General features: G+C 27.8%; 1 protein-coding gene across 3 annotated transcripts in view; it reads right to left on the reverse strand.

Annotated features, from left to right (window-relative positions):
- Positions 1 to 862: 862 nt before the first annotated feature.
- The window catches only part of LOC136075154 (NACHT, LRR and PYD domains-containing protein 6-like), a 67567-nt gene continuing 51946 nt past the window's right edge, over positions 863 to 16483 (reverse strand). For all 3 annotated transcript variants that reach the window (XM_065787505.1, XM_065787506.1, XM_065787504.1), the window contains one exon: positions 863 to 1539. In XM_065787505.1, the coding sequence (XP_065643577.1) occupies positions 944 to 1539 (596 nt within the window). In that variant the 3' untranslated portion in view covers positions 863 to 943. The remainder of the gene's footprint in view (positions 1540 to 16483) is intronic.

Consider the following 16483-nt stretch of genomic DNA (forward strand, 5'->3'; position numbering starts at 1 on the left):
GAAAACATTAAATTTGAAAAATAATTGCCATAAGCATTAATGTAATTGTGCATAGCTGAAATAAATATAATTTTATTTTATCATTCTGATCGAAGATCAATAAAATAAAGTTTAATGTCTAATTTACAATTAAATAAACGATAAATAAAAAAAAAAACTTTCGACAAAAATAAACTTAAAAAAAACAAACTTTGCGAAACTTTCGAATTATTATATTTCGTTGACACGAAAATTTTAAATAAGCGAAGGTCAGTATAATAAAGAAATGTTTCAGTAAAAAAAATTTATTTAATAAATAGAAAGTTTATTAGCCATACTTACACCAAACAGATATTTTAATCAAATTTAATATAGTACAACATAAACATAAACATGATACAACGTAAATGTTAAATATATAGAACATTAAACAAACAATTATAATTATTATTAAAAATATAGTAATTATATATTAATAGTACATCAATATTATAATAAAACTTAATAATATAATAATGATTTGAAAATAATAACATTAAAAAATAACAATTAATAACAAATTAGCAACATTAAAAAAATAGAACTATAAAAAATTATATACCAAAATATTTACACTAAGTTTAATATCAATTATTATTATTATTAACTTAATATTATTATTATCAATTATGTTTAAAAACATAATATTTATAAAAAGTTATGTAACAATTATAATTATATATTTAATAGTTTATATTGTAATTACTTTTATTAATATATTTTAAAAGAAATAAATTATATTTTAATGTAAGATTCATTAAACTTTTAGGTTTAGGTTTTAATTCTAATATATTTAATTTAATTCGTATATTTTAAAGCAAATTTAGTTATAAAAAAATAAATTAAATACATTAAATATTTCATTTAATATTTTATAATTATTGTTTTTATTTTATATATTTAAAATATTAAACATCTTTTCGCGTTAAAAAGTTAATTCATCGAGTTTATGAAAATATTTTCCACGGTGCCAGATCTCAAACTTCTTGATGTTCGAACAACGAATCCATTCACAAATGTCTTTAAAGAAATCAATGTCGTCGTGAAAATCAAGTTTTAATTCTTCACAAAGATTAATCCAAGGAAGAAAGTTTTCTTCAAAATCTTTTTTTGTTATTAAATAAAATAAGATGTTTATAGCCAACATTTTAATCTTATCTTTCGGTTTCCACCCTTCGAAATTAATTGGACGACAAAAGCGGACATCGCGAACATTAGTTGAACATCGAATTAAAAGTTTTTTTTCTTCATCACTTAAAATATTTTTATCAACACGTAACCACCTTAACTCTCTTCCAGATTTTATGTAATATTTTACGAAATAATTATCGCAAGAAGTTGCGTAAGAAGTTTTTCCATCGTCAATCGAAATCTGCCAAGTTTTTCTTAATATTCCAAATGGTCGTTCATCAACGATTGATTTTATTTCATCAGTAAATGACGATTGACTTTCATAAAAACATTCGTAAATAAAATTGAAATCATCAGAAGAAAAAATGTCAATTTTTTTAGATAGACGATCTAAAGGAAAATTAAATGTTAAATAAAACTATAAACAAAAAAAACTAACAATAATTAAAATAATAATCAAATTTGTGATATTATATATATTATATTATTCTTTTTATATATACTTATAATAATATTTAACTCTAATTAAATAAAAAATTGAAAACAGTTTTTTATTATTAATAAATACATTTTATTTATATTATAATATTATAAACATAAAAATTAATATTAACAAACATTTATATTAAAGTCATAAAATTATATAAAAAACTACATAAAACTTTGAACCAAAATAATTCCTTAAAGTAAATTATAAAAAATTTACTAATTTTGTTAATTTGAATATAATTTTTATGTTATCAAATTTAATTATAAATTATCAATGTTGTTATATTTATAATTTATAATAACATATAATATACATACATAATATAATATACATTTTACTTGATATAACAAAAAGAAAAAATTGATAATTTATTTAAGTTAGAAAAAATATTTTAATTAATTCATATTATTATTATTATATTTTATTAATGTTCAAAATAAATATCATTATTTTTTTGATGTAAAAAGATAAAAAGAAAGCGTGTTTTGTTCATACACAGATTTGAAGTCTCAGTGTTTTTTATAAACCGAATATCTGAAGAACTTGGTTAAATTTAGAATTCACAATCGAAAATCTCCTTCGACAATCTTTTACAAATATATTCTGTAAATAAATCATTAAAAAAAAAAAAAAAACGTCAAAGAGTGAGGGTTCAATTAATTGATGATTCGATTTCGACTTCGATCGGAAACTTTGAAGAAATTCAATGAAAAAACACGATTTATACATTCATAAAAAATTTATAAAAAAAAAAGTCTGTGATGCATTTTGCGTTATTTTGAACTAGATTGAGAAATAAAAGTGTTTTTTTTTCATAGGTATTTCAGAGAAATACGAAATACTTATGAAAAAATTCTGCAATGGAGAATAATTAATACAAAAAAAAAAAAAAAAAGAAAGAACAGTTGTTTAGATAAAACTATTCATAAAAATATTCATATCATGGAGACATATTCCCAGGCCATAGTCAAAAATAATGTTACCGTAAAAGCTTAGGTACGAAATGTATAAATGTTTAAATATAAAAAAAGTAACTAACGTCGCTAAGAGCAACCGGTAATCTAATTTATCAAATTTGAACTTTTTTTATAAATTATATTGAATGCGCGTTTGTTAAAAAAATTTAATAAAATTTTGTTTTAAAGAGAAAAATTATATTCATGTAACAGTCTTTTTAACATATCAAAGAATATAGTTTCCCATATTTTGGCCAAATAAACACAATTTGTAGCAGGAAATTTAACTTCCACTGAAAACGAAAAAAATCTACTATTAACTTTATTGTCACAGTAAGTATTAAAACTCAAAAGATCTGATGAAATGCAAAAAAATAGTACTCTATAATAGAAATGTTTTATATATTTATTAAATCGAATGAAAAAAAAAGTCGGTTGAAATTACACTCTTATGATAGTATGAACTTATATCTTGAAATCAAATTAATATTAAAAAATTTTAAATTAAATTTAATTGTTTTCAACACTTTTCCTTGTATTCATATAAAATAATTTACATAATAAATCAAAATAAAAAAAAAATAAAAAATAAAGTTGTTATCATCAATTATATTCAAGAGATCGTCGTCGTAAGTTATTATTTGCAACAATTCAATTTAAGTTTCAAAATAGGATTTTTTTTAAAAAAAAACAATAATTAAATATAAAAACTGAAGTTTACTTACGAAAATTTACAAGTTGTGTTACCAGTGAGAATTTTTATAAACAATGGTAACAAAATGACTTTGTAAAGCATTTTAAGAAAAAAATCAAAAAGTTAGTTTTAATATATGACTCAATCATCGAACTTCAAAAGATCTTTTTATAAATTCGAAAGCAGTAATAGCAGTTAAAAACAAACGGATAGCTTACGTAATGATATCGTAACTATCGCAACCATTTGATAATGGTAGCGGGTCGTTAATGAGAAAAGTTTAAAAGCGAAGTGAATTTTTTTTGTTCTCTATCATGTTGGTTTTCATCTTTGTTAATAAAATGTTGCATTAGTTTTATTAGTTTCAACTTTTTATTAATTATTTAAATTAATACTTGATTTATAAATTTATTATATTAATTGTACTACTCCCAATATATTCAAAGATGTTAAATTTATATTTGTTTAAAAAAATCTCCGTTATTGAATGGTAGTAGACTCCAGTAACTTTGTCGCTCTTACGGTTCGTCTGTAAAGTACGTACGCCAAAAATTTAGAAATTTGACTTCCCTCTCCCCCTGTTGCAATGCGTACATTATAAGTCCTTCACCCCCTCCCACAAAAGTACGTACGCTTTTGCCTTTTTTTCTTCTAATAATTCAAAGAGTTTTAATTTAGAAAATATTTTATAAATGAATATTTTTTAAATTAGAGGGTGCGTCTTTTCAAGTTCATTATACCCCTTCCCTCATCCATTACTTTATTGAATGCCTTTTGCAGATCACTACTCCCTCCCTTAAGACATACGTCTTAAAAGTTGAAATTCCTTAAAAACATGTCTTTAAAGTCGGGATCCTATGCCACGGATCCTTTGAAGACATGTCTTTAAAGACATGTGTCTTCAATGGAGGACCGATTTTTTTAAAGAAGACGCAAATGTGATAAAAAATACAAAAATATTTCAACATTTATTTTTTTATCAACAATTCTACAGCCGTTTTTCAAAACACCTTAAATTGCCTTTTAAAAAATATATCGATGTAGGGGAAAGGCGCCTATGATGGCAAAGCGCCTATGATGGCATACCGGTCATATTTCCATTAAAATTGGTTTTGGTAAAAAAATGATTAGACCTACATGACTATACTGACTTTACATTAGTTTTAGTGAAAAAACGTCCCTTGTGCACAAGTATTGTTTTTATAATCAACAAAAATCGATTTGGGGATGTGCTGTTGTAGTTTTATTTCCTTCATATATTTAAGATTGTGATTTTACTATTAACTGTGCAGAAATGAAATTTTCATGCATTTTATATTCAAGTTTTGTGCATTTAGTGGAATAGTTTCTTTAATTTTATCTTTTGAACAAAGCAGACACAGCTTGTTTTAATGAAAATGATGAATTTTACCCATGATGGCATACTGGCGAGTTGGGGGTGTTGAAATATTGACAAGTTGGGAAAACTTTTTTTTTTTATAAGAAAAACTTATTTTTAAGTAAAGTTAAAAGAAAGCGATACTCCAAAATTTTTTTTTGGTCCAAAAAATACGTAAAACGCAACATATCCTATGCGCATGCGCAAAATTTTACAATGCTGGTGTGTAGCATGAAATAGTAAATTAGGATGGTTTCGAGTAATTTCTGTCTTTTCCGAGGGAAGACTCTAAGGTTAAATGAAATCATTAAGTTACCCTCGATCCTAACTAGCCCCATCCTCCCCTATGCCATCATAGGAGCAGTGGTTGCCTATGATGGCATACTTGTGCTTTTTTTTAACAATAAGAATAACTTATAAAAAAAATAAAACTGATGAAAACTCCCAGGGTAATTATTGTTCTAGATGTAACAAGGAATGTATCCATATCAAAACTTTTATCATTGGTCTTCAGGATACTGAATAATGAAGCTTCAAAGTTAAGTATGCCGTCATAGGCGCCTTTTCCCTATGTAAATTTTTTCTCTTTGAAAATCAATATTTTGACTTTAATTAAAATCGATAAAAATTTCAAAATGCAGGAGATATATCAATATATTTATAAAGATATCTGGAAGCGTTTGTTTGACATAATTTATGAACCTAATTACAATTTAATACATTTGTGTTGGTATACTTTAAAAAAATATGCTAATTTAAAAAGCAGTTGGAATAAATTATGTAATATAGATATAATTTTGCGCTGTGCTAACAAATATATATTACATAATTAAAGTTACATTCATTAAAAAAATCAAATCCATAGACTTATCTATAACCAAGCCCCAAGGTACTTAATGTTGAAAATTATATATTTTTTAAATAAAACTACGCTTGACAATTTGTTATAGTTGCATTACTTTTACCAGATTATAATAGTGGTTAAAGTAATATTTCCATACAAACCAAATACGTCATACTTTTTGATGAAAAAACTTACAAATATTGTAAATGAAAAAACGGTGTGGCGGAATAGTGTCGCAAAATTTTTACTGTCACAAATTTGATTGTCGAAAATGTGAAAAAGGAATAGTGTCACAAGTTGTCGCATGATTGATTGTCGAATAACAGAATAAGGAATAATGTCGCAAATAAATTTAATGAATCGTGTCGAAAATAGTAAAAGGAATAGTGTCGCAAATGAATTTAATAGTGTCGAAAACAAAAAAACGGAATAGTGTCCTATAATCATATTCACTTTAACAGAAAAAAAAATTTCGATAAAATTCCGTTTTTACTATTTGCGACACTATCCCTTTTTCTCTATTTACGACACTATTCCTTTTTCACTATTTGCGATAAAATTCCGATTTTATGTTTTCGACACTATTCCGATTTTACTTTTTGCGACACTATTTCTTTTTTTTGTTTTCGTTACTATTCATTAAATTCATTTGCAACATTATTCCTTATTCGACAATCAATCATGCGACAAATTGCGACACTATTCCTTTTTCACATTTTCAACAATCAAATTTGCGACAATGAAAATTTAGTGACACTATTCCGCCACACCAAAATTAGTTAGCGCGCTGCTGTCTTATATTTTACACCATCTATGTATTAACGTGCGACGAGAAATGTCGCGGAAACGGAAGTCGGTAAAATGCGAACCACAAACCGCGAAAAAATTTATAGGCAACATGAGCTTTAAGCAGTTTAGAAAGTGACTCTTATAAGCAAAAACAACCTTGTATTTTATTAATAGTGAAATCTAATTAAATTAGACGTCTATTTTTTGATATTTATTTCAGAGTTTTTTATTATTGTAAAATAATCTTTTGAAAATGTAAATAAATTTTACGAAACATGTCAAGAATAAAAAACATTGCGTTATTTTTAAAAATAATTACTTATTTTATGCTATTACGACTTTTTTGAACATACAGTGGGTGCTCATATTATTAGAAACACTGTCTTTTTTTTGAAAATTATGTGTTAAAGGTTATTTATTATAGAAATAAAAAGGTTGCAGACTATTTTTTCGTAACTTTTGAGTGTTGCGGTCTATATTTATTACAAAAAACATACTTATTTATATTTTTTTTTAAATAATTCCACTATTGTACAAGCAAAAGATTACATATTGGTGATTTATTTTAGTATTTTGTTATCCCTCCCTTGGCACTTATTACCGCTTCTACACGTCTTGGCATACTTTCATATGTATTTTATTGCATTATTTTGAATGTTATTGTGATAGACTTTGATCATCTTTTCAATTAATTGTATTTTGTTGGTGATCATTTCAGAAGCAATTTCCCTTTTCATGATCTCCCACAGATTTTCAATAGGGTTTAAATCTGGTGAGTTTCCAGGCCATGGTAGCACTGGAATTTTCTTTGCTTTTAGGTACTCTGTAACTTTCTTTGCTTTATGGCATGGGGCAGAATCATGCATAAATGTAAATTTTTGGTTCTTTGGGAACCATTCCTTCAACTGTGGTACCAATCTTGTGTCAAGAACTTTTATGTATTGGTCCTGGCGCATAGTTCCCTCAACGATATATAAGCGCCCTGTTCCATGTCCACTAATGACAGACCATGCCATTATACTTAGAGGTTGCTTTACACGTTCTAAGATGCAGTCTTTGTGGAATTTTTCTCCAGCTCGTCTACGCACAAACTGTGATTTGTTCATCAATATCTGGATTGTCGATTCATCCGAGAAACATACCTAAACAACATCAAAAAAACTTATAAGTCAAAGTTTTAATGTAGGCAAATCTCTAAATGGAATGTGTACAATTATAAATGAAGTTCTTACATTTTTCCAGTCATCGACGGTCAAATGCCGATAACTTTTAGCCCAAGCAAGGCGTTTTTGTTGCATTGCTAGAGTGAGCTTAGGCTTTTTAGCAGGTCGACAGCATTTAAATCCTTGTTCTTTGAGTCAGCGACGAACTGTCATTGGAGATACTGGTATTCCAGCATCTTGTATTAAAGTGGTTAGTATTCGTCTAGGCTTATTCCTATTTTCTAGGCAAATATTTTGTATTTTTCTATCGTCTCTTGGCGTTGTTAGCCGTTTTCTACCACAATGTCCTGTTCGTTGAGGAGTATAATCAGCATTTTTGTCCAGATTTTTTTTTATTCGGTTGACTGTTGCCACTGAAACCTTTGTCATTGATGCTATACACCTTTGAGAATAAGAAGTATTCATCAATAATGCTCCAACTTCTCTTTTTTTTGAGGGTGAAACATATTTTGCCTTTCCCATATTGAACAAAACACGTGATTCTAGTAAACCGTTATAGAAGTCAAATTATATGTAAAAATATTGATTTAATCATGTTTAACTGTAAAAAATAGACACATAAATAGAACTCAATAACAAAACAATAAAAAAATCTTTGAAAACTTTAAAAAGAGAGCAATACACAAACAGCACTTCACGCGACAACAACACAGGTATAACTGCCAAAATTGTCAAAGTTCGGGAAAAACCCTATAACTACATAATGAGATGAAATGCTATGTTGCCAAACTCCCAGATTAAAGTAAAAGGTACGTACATACTATTTGTAAAATAAAAAAAATTATTTTGTTAAAATGTTTTGTTAATTTTGAACTTTATTTACAAAGTTTTTAAAATTTGGTCGTGTTTCTAATAATATGAGCACCCACTGTATATTATATAACTTATTTATTATATTTCAAATTATATTATATTATATTAAATTATATAATATTATTATATTATAAACATATATTATATAACTTAGATATTATATTTCAATTATTAAATATGTATAGTAATATTGCTAATTCAACTATTTTCTTGGTCTCTTGGAGGTTTCAAGATATTGGGAGTTCACTGTATGTTCTTTACTATTATTTATTTAATACTTACTATTTACTATTATTTATTTACTATTATTTAATACTTACTATTTATTACTTATTACTATTCTTAAAATTAATTTTATTTTATATTGCAAGTGTTAAATAATGTTAAATATACTATTTGTATAGTTTAAGTTTTCTGAGTAATAATAACTGCATTACTGATTTCTACAATAATTAATACTGATTTCTACAATAATTAGTACTGATTTCAACAATAATTAATAGTTCGAAATGATAAAGGCTATTGTTGTCAAGTATCTTGGTGATAGAAAAATTGTTCTTGCTTGTAATAGCAATATTGCAGACTTTTTAACTAATGGTAAGCTTATTTTTTAATGCACATTCTTTGTTTAATCAATCTTCAAGTTCTTCACAGTTCATTTTTGTCTTCATAATATTCAAGATATTATATATTCCAAAAACAATGGTTGAGCTATTTAATTTGAAATTATACTTTTTTAGCATCAAAGAAGTTTGGTGACAGTGATAAAAGTGGCATCATATGGAATGGATGTGAAGTTGATTTTGAAACATTTGTTGCCATTTTAAGTGAACAAAATCTGGAAGTGGAAGTTGTATCCTTAGCAAAAAAAAAATGTGCTCAGCACTTTTGTTCAAAGTTTAAAGGGATTTTCTCCCTTTAAACTTTGAACAAAAACTTTAAAGTTTCATTCGATTTTCACAACCAACAATCCATTATTCACCAACTTCCAACTGAATCTACATAATACCAAGACTCCAATTATGAAGAAGATGTGCTTGTGTCTTCAAAATTGCAAAATTCAAGTTTATTATCAATTGTTGTACAAGTTACTGAACCACCAAAATCTAGTGCTGAAACACCTGCATCTCAAAAAGTAATTTTATCTTGTTCTAATTGTAGTTTTCAAACAAGTAAACAATATGTAATGATATCACATCTTAAATTACATGGTCAGGAAGGTTCAGTTGCATGTGAAAACTGTTTTTCAAAATTTAAAAGTGTTAAAGGTTTTAAACTTCACAATAAAAACTGTTTTGCTCTTTTTGATACTGAAACTGAAGTAATTAATAATAATATTGATTTTAATATTGAAAAACCGGGCGATTTTCAATTTTTGAATGAGAATAGAAAAGATCAACTTGCTGCATTGGCTCTTCATTTGCGAGGAAAATATCGATGCTCTGAAAATGTGGTCAACATTATTTTTTTCAAACTTGAAAATATTTTTAATAATAAATCACAAAACGATTAGTTTTCTAAATTTTGTAAACAACTATCAACGAAATATCTTAGAACAAGATATTTTCAAACTGCTTTTAAAATGCCACAAATTTGGTTAGTATCCAAAAATAGTTTAGGTGGATGTTTTATTCCATTTAAAGAAATGCTTCAGTTTATTATTACATCAAATGAAAATGATAAATTTCTAGAGTATTCTTTAAAATTATCTATCTCATTGTATTCAGATGATTTAGGTTACTAATCCAATAGGCAAATCAAGAGGAAAACACAAGTTGTGGGTTTTATATTTTCATTTGTTAAACATTCCACAATGCTGTTTCAGTAAATCTTTTTTAATATTCCCTTTAGCAATAACTGGTTCTAAATCTGTTTAGGTAAAAAGCTTTATGAAATCTCTTCTTCTTGAGCTGGTACAATCTCTAAATGAACTGTCATTGATTGATTGCTCAATTTTAACTAATGCTAACGGTAAAAAATTTATTGTAAAGTTAAAACACTTTATTGGCAATTCATTAACTTGCAGTGCAAACGCTGGTTTTAAAGAGGGTTTTAGCAAGAAAGTTGTGAGGTGCTGTAGAGCGTATAATTCGGCCTGGTCAGAAATGTTAGTTTATAATAAAGATTCTCAGTGTAATTTAAGGAGTTTAGAGGAATACAAGATGAGAGTCAAAGAACTAGATAATTCTAATCTTCCCAGAGTTGAACGTTTAAACTGGTCAAAACTATATGGCGTTCAATCTAACAGTATTTTATCTGAAATTAAGGAATTTGATGTGACAAAGCAAGCTCTTTTTGATCCAATGCAAGATTTGTTAGAAGGTGTAATACTTTGGCAGATAGAACTTTACATGAACCATGGGGTTTTGAAAGGTTTTTTTACAATAGATAGCTTGAACGATTTTGTAAAATTGTTTCAATACTTAAAAGACAGTGAAAAACCACCTGTAATAGTAGGTTATTAAGGGGAAATTTGGCAGTGCTCAAGTTCTTTCTCTTTGTTGTATTTTACCAATTTTTTAAAGAAGTATTACTATTAATTGTCATTTCTCGTGTCTTATTAAGCTGCTGTGTATTCTTCAAATGTGTCTCTCTCCAGTTACCACTAGGCTTACTTCATCTCTTTAGAAGAAGCAATTGCAGCCCATCATACTCTTTTTATGAATTTATATCCAGATAAGTTTATACCAAAGCTTCATTTTCTTATTCATTATCCTCAGCAATCCAGACAATTTGGTCCACTACAATACCACATGTGTATGGCTTTTAAAGGAAACACCAAGTAATAAAAAATATTAGGCATTTTAACTTCAAAAATATGCCTTATAGTGGTATGAAGAGTATGGTTTTAAACACTGTTGCATCTTTTTATAATTCTTTTGGAGAAATTAGTAATGGAGTTCTTTGTGAATTAAATTTAAAGTTACTTTTAAAAAAATATTGTTAACCGCATCCGGATTAATGGTATTAAATATTGTCCTGAATCATCTTTATGGTTTCATGATGGTTTTCAATCTTCTGCTTATATTAATAAAGAAATGCAAGTAAAAGGAGAAAAAAAAGTATTTATTACCTCACAGCTTCAGTGCATTACTTACAATTTTTTACTGCTGTTGAGGACAACACAGTTCATTTTAAAACTATTACGGCCGAAGGCTTAGCATTTCCTTGGCCAGCATTTTATTTTAAAGAAAGGGATATTTTCTATGTTGAACCCCCAGCATTGCCAGTCCTACTTTTCTTTCATTGCATCGAAAGAAAAGTACTATTATAAAAATTTTATATTATTTGCAATAAATATAATTGATTTAGTCTAATTTGTATTATTTATTTTGTCAACTTTCAGTGGTGTACACTGGATTTTTAGATGTTTAAGTTTTGACACTTACAGGCATTATGCTAACTCTAAACTTTTGTATGTTTATACTTATATCAAATAAGAATGTTTTGCAAAGAATTAGGGTGATAGGAGCTTAGGAACAAAAAAACCCTAATTTTTGAGCCCACCCAGCCCTTAATGTGGGAGCAACGAGTTTATAAAATATTTTCTTTACTTTTTTTACTACTTTCAGTTTTTATGACCCTGCAATGTTTACAGCCCCCTCAAATTGAGGGGGGTTAAAACTTTATATGGTCATGTTTTTTGAAAAATAAGACATTTTTTTGTTCCCAAACTCTAATCACCCCAATTCTTTGTAAAACATTCTTTTTTGATATAAGCATAAACATACAAAAGTTTGGAGTTTGCACAATGCCTGTAAGTGTCAAAACTCAAACATCTAAAAATCCAGTGTATACCACTAACTTAAGTAGTTGTAAATGTTTTATTTTGTCAATTTTCACAAGATTGTTTTTTATTATTCCTTTTAAGTTTTTAATATTGACATTAATAATAAATTTTTAAATTAGCAGAATCCCTTTTGATGGTGAAATTAAACAAACTCTCATTGATTTTTTTTCCACCTCACATAAAACTATTTCTGAGCAGCAAGTTTTCTATTGAAGATAAGGTGATATCTAGAGAACTAATGTCTTGTTTATTAGCTTTTTGTTGTTCGCATGTGCCTAATCATAGTAGTATCAAAAATAGAATATTGTTACGAAAAATATTTTTTGCAAAGTTTAAGTCTACTTGCATTTCTTTATATACTTCTTACAGCCATAAATGGGTAAGAATTACGCCTTTGATACTATAATACTTTTTTTTATTAAAATTTGTAATATTTATTATTTTAATATACTTTTTTGATCTCCTTCCTTTTCCATCGTTTTTATATTTTACTTCAGATTTTCAAATTTGCTGCTGCATACATAAATTGTTTGACTCAATTTATTTAATTTTCTAATTTTCTATTAGGATTTATTGTTCAAAAAGTTGCCTAATAATTATCGACAAAGACAATTTAGTAAATGTCATAGTTTAAAGGTAAAGCGATTTCCTCATTTTTCTGTTGTAAACAGTTCCATTAATAATAGCAGCCGAGCAGTAAATCCAATTTTGTCTGAATCAGTTGTAGGTAAAGAACAGCTATTACAAGATGTTGTAGTAAGATTTTTTCTGTGTTTATTAATTTTTGGATAAAAATGATTTCTAATTCTAATCAGAATTTATGGTCTAATTAAGTAAATTTAGATGCAACAAATTTAGAAATATTATAACTAATATTAAGTGTTACCTCGTTACTTTATTTTATTAAGTAGCTATAAAATAAAGAATGTATATAACTCTTCCTTTCACCTAGAATGAATTTAATAAGAAAAAGCCTTAGCTTTTCAACACTGTCTATTCTAAACAGACATCTTTTTAATAACGAGACTTATAGTATATTTTCAAAAAGAGTTACATATGCTCCTGGATTGATGCTGGAAGAAGCAATTTGTTTGTACCCTATTTTTAAAGACTTGTCTCTTACAATTCAAAAGATGTTAGTTTGGATTTCTCCTGATTCGCAAACCCAAACTGAAAGTTTAATGCTACTCCAGAAATCACTTATTTCTAAGAAGACAACTGACAAGTTGTTTATGAAAATTGATGTAAATTTTATATGTTTTTTTTAATTTGGTATTAAGCCAGTTCTATAAAATATAAACTTAACTTTGATTCAAATCCATTTAATGTATTAATAATAGTTTTTTTTTTATGGTTGCAACACTTATTTTGTATTTATAATATTTTAGTGTGATTCAATACAATTAATACTTAAGAGTGCCAATCTTGTATGGTCCACAAGTTATCTATAATAAAACGGAATATGGAATAAGGAGTCGTAGAGGTGTCGATATGGATGTTCAAACCCTTGATCAGTACATGTGAAATGATGGTTGTTTTGATGGCCTTTTACTATTTGCTAGATTTGACATATCCTTCTTGTTTCGGGCAGGGTCTGGGTTGTTTGCAAGATGTTTGCGGCTTTGGACAGTCGGCTTTACTGTTTAAAAAATGCAATATTCTTTTGCAATCTTTTTACAGCAATGTGAAGTACTTTTGAATTGATAAATGTTAATAAGTTAATTTCTTTAATTATTTTGTAAATAATTTTCACGATTATAAAAAATAATTTAAAATAAATATATTAGAAAATTAAACTGCATAAATTTGTTTTATCTTTTAATTTACCTTTTGTAAACATAAAAAATGTTCAATGTTAGTTAGTTTGTATATTTAGCAGTTTTTTGTTTTTGTTTTTTTTTAAACATCTTCGCTTCCAACAAGGCTGCAAGCAGCCACTAATTAAAGTTGGAAATTACTGAAAGAGAAAAGATGAAGATTGTAGAGCAAGATAACGATTGACGGACGACTTAAAAGATTGCAAATTATATGAATCAGAAAAGCAAGATGAAGGAAGTGAATTCCAAAGAACTGATGTTGGAGAAAAACACTAGATGAATAAGCGTTTTTGGAGCACTTAGGAACAGTCACAGAAAAAGAATGACACTTAATTGAATGACGAGTAACAAAAAAATGAATTTTAGTAGATGGCACAAGAGACGCTAGCTCTTTAAAGTAGTGCCCATTATAGTATTTGTAGAAAAGAGAAAGAGAAGCAACATTACGACGATGTGATAATGGTTGGAGGTTGGCTGCAAGAGCAGGTCTAACTATGTTTACAATGCGTTTTTGCACCTTGTCTAAAAGAGAAAGGGCATCATTAGAAGATCCGCCCCAGATATGGCAACAGTATTCCATACAAGGCCGGATTTGAGATTTATAGAGATAGAGAATGGAATCCGAAGTAAGAAAGTGACGAGCTCAATAAAGAGATGCAACCTTAGCAGATGCTAATTTTGCAACTGAATTGATATATGGTTTCGAAGAAAGATTGGAAGAGTTAATCCTAAAAGATGAAGAGTAGGTGACTCATCGAGTACATGACCCTTCATAAATATAGGAAGATCTAAATTATTGCGATAACAATTGGCTGAAAAAAATTGAATTTTATCTGAATTAAAGTTCACCAGCCACTGTGAGCTCCATGCTGTAGCAGAAGTGAGATCCTTTTCAAGCTCAAATGCCCCCTCCAAGCAATCAGAGGGTGTTGGTTTCTTATCACGACAAGAATAAATGGTAGTATCATCAGCAAACATTGCCACCTTAGATGTGAGAATATCTGGAAGATCGTTAATGTAAATTAAAAAGAGCATAGGGCCAAGGATAAAACCTTGAGGAGCCCCTGAAGTTACAGAATAAGAAGAAGAGGGTAGTCCATCGAGGACAACTTTTATGCTACGGTTGGAAAGGAAGGATTCAATGATCTTAAAGATGTTGCCAGATACACCATAAGATAAAAGCTTATGGAGAAGACCAGCATGCCAAACTTTATCAAAAGCTTTTGAAATGTCAAGAGCGATGGCCTTAACCTCTCCACCTTCATCTAATGCACGATAAAACCTGTCAGTTATTACTGTTAGCAAATCAGCTGTAGAACAAGAAAATCGAAATCCATATTAATGGTCAGAAAGTAAGTTATTAGATTCAAGATGAGAAATTAAGTGTTTGTTAATTAAAGATTCAAAAACCTTGCTTATGATAGGAAGAAGACTTATGGGACGGTAGTTAGACAAATCAGATCGCTCTCCAGAATTTTTGAAGATAGGGATAACAGATGCCGCTTTCCAGCAGGCTGGAAAACAAGACTCTGATAAGCACTTGTTGAATAGTTTTGAGAGTATAGACGACAGCTCCGGAGAACACTTCTGCAAGACAATAACAGGTATGTTGTCTGGGCCACAAGCTGTAGAAGAGTCTAGGCAGGAAATCACTTTCGATACAGATGCTGGAGTGATATGAATGTCAAGCAATGGATCAACCTGTTTGTTGGCAATATCAGGTAGAACGCAACTAGTGGAATCAAGAGAAGATATTAATGAAAAGTTTTTAGCAAACAATTCGGCTTTGTCTTTAGGTGAGGTGACAAAGTCTGAACCATACAAGTCTGAACCATACAGTTTCTACTATTAATCATGCGTTTCAAAAAACCTACTTTAAAATAAACAACTATAATTTGACATAACGGGTAATATAACAAATAAACACCTGTTATATCAGGTTTTAAACATAACTGTAACATACGCGTTATATAACGGGAGTTTACCTCTCACATAACGGCTAATTAGCATTATGTAACCATTATGTTCAAACAATTTTGCTATGGAAAAACATAACGCTAAAACCGTTATGTTATTTTCATACATATTAAGTATTAAACATAAAGGCAATTAACCGTTATGTTTTTTAAAAATATAACGGGTTTTTTATTTACTGTGTGCGTGTGTGTGTATATATATATATATATATATATGTATATATATATATATATATATATATATATATATATATATATATTTATATATAAAGAGAGAGAGGTGCCAAAAATTTAACGCAATACTTAAGGAATATATTTCTTAAAAAGTCCAACTTTCGAAAATATTAAAATATTCATATCTTTGGTACTAAATAAGCTACAGAGGTGGTTGAAACCATTTTCAAAATGGTCAATCACCTCTTAGCTTAAGAAATGCAAACCATTTAAAATAAACAAAGTATAAGTTGGTTACTTAAATACCCTTAAATCCCTAGTCAATGAATTTAAATTTAATATTTTGTTATTTATAGATTAGAGTAAATTAAACTATTTGCCCTCACATTT

Source organism: Hydra vulgaris, chromosome 01 (genome assembly GCF_038396675.1).
Source record: "Hydra vulgaris chromosome 01, alternate assembly HydraT2T_AEP".
In the NCBI taxonomy this organism is placed as follows: domain Eukaryota; kingdom Metazoa; phylum Cnidaria; class Hydrozoa; order Anthoathecata; family Hydridae; genus Hydra; species Hydra vulgaris.